The sequence below is a fragment of the Pieris napi genome, chromosome 23, assembly GCF_905475465.1.
Source record: "Pieris napi chromosome 23, ilPieNapi1.2, whole genome shotgun sequence".
NCBI classification, from domain to species: Eukaryota; Metazoa; Arthropoda; class Insecta; order Lepidoptera; family Pieridae; genus Pieris; species Pieris napi.
Genome location: NC_062256.1, coordinates 8,697,739 through 8,707,345, shown reverse-complemented (window position 1 = coordinate 8,707,345; position 9,607 = coordinate 8,697,739). Strand labels below are relative to the sequence as shown.

Sequence of the window (9,607 nt, the reverse complement as noted above, 5' to 3'; positions counted from 1 at the left end):
TGAGTATGTTGTGATGTCTGTGGTAATTGGAGACTGGGTTAGCTTTTATAATTGCAACCATAAGTTTTATTCTGCAATTGCTCATAACATTCTGCTGTGTAATTAGAAATTTGAAGCAGATCTTCCATCGCAGAAGAATATTTTTCTGCCATGCATTGTGTTTCTTCAAATTAAGAAGTGAGAATGTTTGTAAGTTCTTTTAATTTTAAAATTTCTTTTATTAAATCTAATGTGTCAGTTTCATATTTTAATTTAGCATTTTCAGTTTCAATTAAATGCAAGTCAAGTTCATTTTGAAGTTGTGTGTTTTGAACTTTTAAATCCACACTGTTTACATTTCTATATTGTTTTACTAGCTTCTGTGTCTTTATAATGTATTTATTAATTTTAATATATTTTCTTATTTTGTTTTTACCTAAACTATTTACATTATGAGTTGATGCAGAACCTGAATCATGAATTAATGTATTCTATAAAATGTTTGTGTGTGTATCTTTTACACTTTGTGAGACTGCCTCCAGGTTATTAATATATTGTTGAGCCTCCAATCGCTGTTTTTCAAGACTTCTTATGTGCAGCAAAGCAACTTCATACTCATTACCATAACTATCAAGTTTATTTAATTCCTGCTGAAGCATATCACACTGATCTTTAAGTGAATTATTTTCTTGAAATAGCTAGGACATTTCATTTTTGAGCTTCCTGTTGCCTTCCAGCACGTTTTGCCAAGTTCTCGCGACAAAAAACACTGTATAATCACTTTATATTATACACAAATCTTAGTTTTAACTATATTACCCTAATTTAACTAAATTTAAACCCTTAAAATTATTATTTTTTTTAAATTTAATGTAGAGGTTGTTTTCTTACAGTCTACTACCTAGTAAGAATTAAATAAGACAGAAAGTTGCAAACAATGAAATACAAGTACTAATTAGGAAATACAAACAAGTAGGTATCGATAATTTCTATTCGGAACCCTATAATCTATCAACACGAAATTAGGTTAATTTCAATGTTGATTATTCTATTACTTTAAAATTAACAATGAGGATATAATCGATAAATTAAAAAAATAATATATATATCCCGAAGATTAATCATATATTATTCATCCGTATATGCGTATGAAAAGTCACTGCGTAAATTTAAACACGCGTAAATTTATACACGAGTAACTATACCAGAAATAATCTATTCCATGATTTTAATCTCGAGTAAATCCATAGTCGTTTCTCCACGTAATCGATAGTATAGCAAGCGACAGGAATAGCAATACGCGAATAGCGGAGGGAATGGTGAACGTAAATAAAACCCGGCAAATAAATATTGTTCTACAACGGGATAGTGTAAGAGCATACATCATGTCAACTCGAATTTGCCGTATTATAGTGTGAATAAGTAGCTGACAGCTGTAGTCCGTAGTGTGAGCTAGAGCTGTGTCAAACGTGTTCATTTTATTTGTTGTTTGTTTGAGGGAATTATCAAGTTTTGTCGTGTGGTTTTATCTTTTTTCGTTAGCGAGTGAAAATGAGCGACGATAAGCGTATACGCAGTCCTAATTGGCTGTCGTCTGAAAATGAACTTCTGTTGAGTCTAGTTCAATCGCATTTTAATATTATAGAAAATAAAAAAACTGATGGAGTGACTATAAAATCAAAATTAGCTCAGTGGAAAATTATTGCAGACCAGTACAATAGGCGCACAAGCCACTGCTTTCGCACAGCAGAAAACCTAAAAGCTAAGTGGGAGAGTTTGAAAAAGGTAGCTAGAAAAGATGCAGCAAATAATAGGAGACATATGATTCAAACAGGTTAGTATAATATTAAAGATACCTATTATCCAAAAATATGTGTAAAATAGTAGGTAGCTTATATGCTAAATGCGTGTTAATGGTTTCTTGAATAGTTGTTAATGTGCTACTGGAAACACCACATAACATAGTGTTTATGTAAATAAAGTTTCCCGAAAGAGATTTCATCAGCTCATGATGAAAGCTCTCTCAAATTGAAAGATATCTTAAGAATTAACTTTTTTTTTCATTTCAGAAAGTGAGGATCCACTATCTATACCTCTGAAAAAGGAAGATACCTTTCTTCAGCGGATCTTATGCCTAATATCCACCAGTGCTGGTACTTTTAAAATATTTGTTAAAAATCATTATGAACATCAATATTTTTTAAACTATTTATTAATTTAACATTTTTGTATTAGGATTGGGGAACATGATTGAGAAGCAGAAATCAAATCGCGACACCCGGATTTCTAGGAGGCCAATCCATACAAATACGTCTTCTTTGGAACTGTTGCGTAAAAAGAAGATAGAAGCCATAGAGCTACAAAAAAAGCTTGCGGTGGAGGAAATGGAGAGAAAAAAGGTTTTACATGACCTTGATACTCAAATAAAAAAACAAATACTAAGACAAGAAAAAATCAAAACAAATTTGTTACTGATCAAGCGAAGAAGATTATTAGCTTGCAGAAACACAAAATGAATTCTCAAATGAAAATTGTTTAAACGTTGCATTATACAATGCCAGACTATTAATTTAGTGTGTTGCGTTGATTTGAAATTAAAACAGAATAAATATTTCCGAAATGACATAAATCAGATAATTGGACTGACTGACGCCATTACATGATTCTAGGAATAGCTGTTATTCCGTGCGAAACGGCGGCATAGTAACAATTCTCGAATAGGCCCTCTATTCTTAGAATTGTAGATGGTAAAACGTAAAATTGATTTACTCTCGATAAACTGACGATTTATTCTAAGATTAAGATTTACTCGTTTGGTCTAATCCAACCTAAATATATTTTTTTTTATTCGATGTATTATTAATTGCAATGGCAAAGTTTTAATTATTGAACGGTTTTGATTGCTAGGTACTTATCTTAAAAGATATTATCATTATCATTTAGCAATAGTAACAAAACCTAGGATAGGTTTTGTTCCTAAGTTTGAGTCACTTTTATTTAAACCTAGAACTATATTTGCTAGATACTAGTATACATTGTTTTATTATGACATTTCAATAAATTATATAAAATTCTCTTGTCGTTGTGTTTGTAGTTAAACTCCTCCGAAACGGCTCAAACGATTCTCATGAAATTTTGTGTGCATATTGGGTATGTCTGAGAATGGGACAACATCTATTTTTCATCCCTCTAAATTTTAAGGTAGTTCACCCCTAAATTATGTTTTTTTTTAATTTTTAGATAAAATTTGTTTTTCATTATTTACTATAATACTTACATTACAAAATACGTAGGTACAAGCCCAAATTTTCACTCCTCTACGATCAACCCCTATTTTTTATTATAGTAGATGTTTTTTTTTTATTGAACGAATAAAATGTTTCCAATAAATAATATACATGGCAAAACAACTATAATATAACTATATATGACTTCGAATTCTTCCTCTTATAATGGTAAATTTTTATTTACTGGCATTACTAATATCCAAGACAGCGCGACGCTCGCACCGGCCAAGTATGTGGCAGTGTAACAACATATTTAAAATTATTCAATAATTCCAACTATATTTGGAATTGAAAAATTCAAATACATACACAATTGTTTTGCTCTGAACATAAAGATTTTTATTTTAGTACGTACACTTTACTAATGACATTATCATAAACTTAAATAAAACTGTGGCGAACAATAATACCACTCCTATTTTCCACCGCGTCGGTGATTTTACCGCTATGTGTGACGACACGGGCGCGGTGGGTGGAGCCTGTAGCAGCGCGACCAGCGGACAGAGCGATAAGAACTATCAAACGCGAAACCTGTGCGCGCGAATTACGAATTCTCCCTTTGTTACTTATAGTTAATTTATTCTTGTCTAAACGCTTTCTCTTCTCTTATTGTGCTTACAACTCTTATCGTTTATTTACTTTGTTTGTTCTGTGTAAGGGAGCGTTCAAGTATTACGTAACGCAATTTTTGGAGATTATTGACCCCCCCCCCATGTAACTCGCCGTAACGTTATTCAGTACCCAAGTACAGTAATGTACCCAAGTATAGTAAAACGTTTCGTGACCACCTAGTGACTCTTTAGTTACTATTATGTGGTGTAAGTCGAAAAAAATATTAACAATAACGCGTAATTTAATCCCCGCCCCGCATCGTAACGTTTTACAAAAGGACCCCCCCTCCCAAAATACGTTACGTAATACTTGAACGCTCCCTTAAAATTGTAATATATATATTTAAGACGTGAAGAAGTTTCCTTTGTCTTCCTAATGCCTAGCCTAAGAAACTAAAAAAAAAACAATCAAAGTATATTCTTAAAAGGCCGGCAGCGCGCTTGCGAGTCTGCTGACAGTGCGAGTGTCCATGGGCGGCAGTATCACTAGTATAAATCCCTTTTTAAGCGTTTTTTTACAATAATCCCGATGACTGACTTCTGTCAAGTACCTAAATCTTTAGGTTCCAAAATAAAGAAAAAAAAATCGCATACCTCGTGGGCGTTAATTCTTTACACCAAGGATATGATATACCGTATCAGTTTACCTCGATGACATCCCGCTCTTCTGACTTGTAAGGGCTAGTTGATCTAGTTATTAGGGTACGAAATTAAAGACTCCAATGATGACTTGGTTCACTATAATTCACTTCACTGATTTTACGTAAACTAACTTCAAACTTGAACAAAAGAAATGCCCGTGAGCATGTGTTACAACCTCTTTTATAATCTATTCCCTACTCCGATTTTTTCGTAATAATTCGTAAACGACAGAACGAGTCAACTGAGTAACTATAGCACATGCGCACTTGTAGCAAGATTCTTAAGAATATATTTTATAAAAAAAGTTTAGAATTTAATTAAATAAATATTAAAAGCTAACACAATGGTAGGGGAGCCCAAGAGGGGATTTCGGGATTTACTAAAGCGCGGCAGATTAATATATAGGGGGATACCTTGTACCCGGTTAAGTACCTCCACAAAATATGAGGCTCATATATAAGGCCGCCCGTGAAGGAGACAGGATCAGATTAGTAAAAAAAAATTGACCATCAGAAATTTCCGAGCGCGTCAGATTAAGGTAGGGTGAGTTAATGACATCCTAAAAAGTGTATATTCCACTAATCTGACAATTTGAGAGTGACGGAAAGAAAGGGGAGGGCAACAAAGTTGTAAAAAAAAAACGTCACCTCGACACTCTCGAGCGTAGCTAATTTTTTTTTTATTTTGAAGGAAATAATTCAAGAATAATGAAAAATATATAATCTGACGATTTCCGCAAGCCGAAATAACAAAAATTCGTCGATAAAGTTAAATGCGTGCAGCTGCGTGATGCCTACATTTCCTTAAACCGATCGGAATCTACTAAACGGCGTTCTAAATATTTCCCTCAAAATTACATTTCCTGTGAATTTGAACCGATTCGGACCGATAGATTTTGAGAAATTTTGAAAAGTTTAAAAAAATAAGAAATATATTTTTTTTAAAGTGGTTTCTTTATCGATCAACTTCAAAAAGTAATCCGCCTTTGAGCTTGAAAAACCACGTCGATCGCCACCAAGCTGGTCAAAAGCGGTTGATTCGTTCGAGAGATATCGTGAACGAAAGAAACCCGAAAAAGTGTTTTTTCGGGATTACTCCGAAATTTGTGGTTCGATTACTTATGATTACTTATGAGGATGATAAAACTGCGTCGAAAGCCGCAAACCGCGTGAAAATTGCTTGATCCATTCAAAAGTTATTGCGGTTTGAAAATTCCAAAAATAGTGTTCTATGAAACTTCTATCAGACTTTCGAGCTGGGAGAGCTCAAATGCATAGAAATGTTATTTCTTTGAACTCAGCGAGCTCAAAATATCAATTTTAAGCGCCCAGGAATGGAATTAGCGGGAAGTTGCAGGGATGGCCCTTTAGGTGAACCGTTTTTTTGTCAGATCAGGCGAATCCCTCTAGATAATCGTCAGATTATGAGACAGTACGTTTAGAACATAAAGATGAACCACATATATCTTAATCTGACGCGCTTGGGTATTTCAAAATTGCGATTTTTTTTTGCAAATTATGAAAATGGCCGTGGGTTTGCGTCCCATCGAAATTGTCAGATTAGTGAATGAGAGCTTTTTTTTGGTGCACTTAACACTCCCTTAGAAAATCTGACGCGCTCGATAATTTTTATTTTTTTTTCATTTTCAACCCTTAAATACAACCACCCGCATCATGCAAACGATCAGATTAACATACGTACATTATTAAAAATACGTAGGGCATTGATGCTATCAATATCTGACGCGCTCGAGGATGTCCATGCAACAGTTTTTTTTTACATATTTAACAATCTATAGCCGCTTCCCCCACCGATGAAAAGGTATATATCATATAACATTTTTTTCTTCTTATTATCTAAGCTTTGCATCTTAATAGGTCTCTACGACGCTCGAGTAAATCCCCATTTAGCATCGTGGGCTCCCCTACCACAAGTAATCAGTCAAAATTATAAGCTAAGATTCAATTAAAAAAATATTTGTCTTTACCAATACATTTTGATTTCTTAATTGGTGCGTTGACTTAAGAGTTATTAAATTATAATATTTGTAATTAGAGAGTGTTTTGTTGTTCTAGAATTTTAAACACGGCATGATTGGCACGATTGGCTTCTTTGTCATGTTTTTATGTCGTAACTTAGTTTTACTTGGAAGAGTAGAGTAATAGAATTATGGACCGAAAGATAAACGTATTATGATAAGTGAATTTATTAACCTTCATAATTTTATATTAGCATAATCAAATTGTGATGACATGAAACATTTTTAATCCGACACAATTAGTGACATTTACACTATGAATATGACAGTTATTAATTAGCAAAATAATGCTTACCCCAACATATGCCGGTTTAGGACATGTTTGTTCATCTCATCATTTAGCAAGGCTTGGTATTGTTGATAGTAATATTTGTGAGTGTGGGGAAGATATTGGACATTGGTGACCTCGACCATATTGTCTTTTCTTGTTCCTTATATGACTGCATCCTTTCTGAATTCCTTACAATCACTTCATGTTCCGTTTCCGACTAAAATCTCCTGCCTTTTGCTTTATCCTTTATTGTATTATCTTCTTTCATAATCTATAATAATATTAAGTTGTAATGTTTATGTACATATTTTGTTTTTAACTAGCTTATCCCATTATTCCCTTTTGTTGTCTTTGTTTATTTGTTCTCGCGTGTAGTTTCCCAACAATTTATTTGAAACTGGCAGTTAAAACTATTGCCATAATATAAAAAAAAACATGCCGGATTTCTCACAACGATTTTTTTACCCTACGGTTGGTCGTTTGATATAAATAAAACAATGTAGTTATTTAATTAACATTTAGTGGATTTTATAGTTGATAATATTGTTAGAATTTTTTTTTACAAAAAATTATATTCATTGACACAAAAGAGAAGATAAATAAATAAATAGATAAATTAAAAATAGATAGATAAATTTTTCACTAAAAAAATTGTAAGTTATTCGACGCTAGACATGATAATTGAGCTTAATTATTATTTATTTATATTTTCTTGCTATCATAAATTATATAAGATGGATATTCTTAATACAAAGTAAGTTAGGTTCAATTGAATTCGCTTCGTTTTTATTCGTGTTTAAATGTATTTTACATTTGACTTTCAATCTAGTGCCAAACGACATCTATAGTAATCATACACTAATAACAGTTTTATGAATTGCTTCGTGGTCCTTTTAAATGTTCCTCGTTCAGTCACTGCAAACTAGATGGCGTTTAACACAAGCCAATAGTGCTATAAAAGTATCATAGGTGGCGCTAGTGATATTAAAGCGGTATAACGGTATAATATAATAAAATATGTATTGTGTCCACATTTCCAAGCAGATTCTTTAGACTTAATTATTTGTAAATTATGACACATGCAAGTTATTATGTTACAAATAATGTTAATACCTTTATGACATTTCATAAAATGTGATCTCTATCTTAAGAGGCAAATAGTCGTACTTCTAAGTTCCTTTGAAGGAAAACATAAAATTATAATTTATTGTAAAAATACTGTTATACTTTATTATTAGATCTTAATTAAATGTGTGGTTCTTGTAAAAACTGACTTAAATCATTCTTTGGTTATTTAATAATCTAAATTGATTTTGAAGAGAAAAGATTTTTATTTGTGTATATTTGTAATGAATTTCAAATTGCTGCCAATTAAACATTCACACATATAATGCTACATTATCCACAACAACATTTTACACAAATAATTTTTAAAAATAATTGTCCATTCCCTGCGACCGTCCTAGTAAAACATAATAATTAAGACCCACGCTATCTACCTATTACAGGGACTAAAAACTACTTAATTTTCTCTTAAACAGCGGTCACACAGCCCTATTAGTGGTCAAACCGATAAATTGCGATCTATAAACGTTTTTGCCGGCGGCGTTTAGTTATTTTCATAATTTATAGCCATTTAATACCCAAGATTATTAGATCTTTTTTCAAGACGCCAGGGATCGCGTGTCGCGTGCATACACTTTTTTGGTTCACATTTTGGGATACAAAAAAGAGCGTAACTGGTCACTGACTACCGAAATATCATTTTTGATAATTTCATAAATTATATGCCACGAATGAGGTAGCTATGAATTTTGGGTGCAATATCGGCGGTAGCCTGTGAAAATACGATATTGTTAAGTGAATTAGGATCTGCGCCCGTACTCTGTACCACGTATTTTTAAGAATAATGTGCTTACAACAAAAATACTTTTAGTTTTTCTTTATAACTAAAACTATAGCACTTTTTTTACTTTTTTTTTCATGTGTCCTTTATTAGTTTAGTTTGTTTTTTGTTCCTGTTTAGTTTTTTCTTCTTAATAACTATAATATGTTATATGTATTTTTGCACTTCTTTCCTAACTTATCTAATTTAAGACATTTTTTTCTTTTCTCAGTGGTTGCCTGGAAGAGATCGCTTGAAGGGGATAAGGCCGCCAGTTGCCCTCCTTTTTATGCAACGAAGTGTTAATAATTAAATAAATATATCGTCAGCGACGTGATTCTCACGTTCTCCATCTCTTATAATCCATCCTAAACTTCTTCCTATCTCCAAAACTATATCAAATTTTAAGGAGCCTATAGGTATAGTTTACACTCTTCTGAAAACTATATTCTTGAAATCATAACCTTTCATTCCTTGTTGAATCCTTTAAGATCTCTGCAGTGAGGCTATACTCACTTCCCATCCCTATTCACTTAGCTCCTTCTCTATCTTCCTCTAAATCTCTACTGTTTGTAGTACCAGTCCACATTGTATCCCTAACTTTCGAACTGATGTGAAACTGATCTAAAATTATCGTGATTCATGTGCACTTTTTCTTTTTCATGGGTCCCTTTTTGTTCCTGTTTTAGTTTTGTCTAATATGTATTATGTATTTTTTACTATGCATTTGCCTGGAAGAAATCGCTCGAAACCGCCAGTTGCTCCCCTGTTTATTTAATTCTATTATATTACTGTATGCAACGAAGTGTCAATAAATAAATATCAAATCGTGATTCTATATTTGCGGCGACAACGCGGTTCAAACTACAATTGGTTTCATCGTTTGACATCTTA

At 32.7% G+C, this 9,607-nt stretch overlaps 1 protein-coding gene across 1 annotated transcript; it reads left to right on the top strand.

The window, feature by feature from the left end:
* The first annotated feature begins 1,410 nt into the window (after window positions 1-1,410).
* On the top strand, window positions 1,411-3,053 carry LOC125061611. The gene is made up of 3 exons (XM_047667120.1): window positions 1,411-1,813; window positions 2,049-2,132; window positions 2,215-3,053. Exons 1-3 carry the CDS (start codon window positions 1,531-1,533, stop codon window positions 2,493-2,495), a joined length of 648 nt encoding a protein of 215 aa, XP_047523076.1. The 5' UTR covers window positions 1,411-1,530; the 3' UTR covers window positions 2,496-3,053.
* Window positions 3,054-9,607: the final 6,554 nt, after the last annotated feature.

Coding starts and splice junctions, on each gene's coding strand:
- LOC125061611 (XM_047667120.1), top strand. CDS start 1,531: ATGAGCGACGATAAGCGTATACGCAGTCCTAATTGGCTGTCGTCTGAA. Junction 1,814..2,048: donor GAGACATATGATTCAAACAG/GTTAGTATAATA, acceptor TTTTCATTTCAG/AAAGTGAGGATCCACTATCT. Junction 2,133..2,214: donor CCTAATATCCACCAGTGCTG/GTACTTTTAAAA, acceptor TTTTTGTATTAG/GATTGGGGAACATGATTGAG.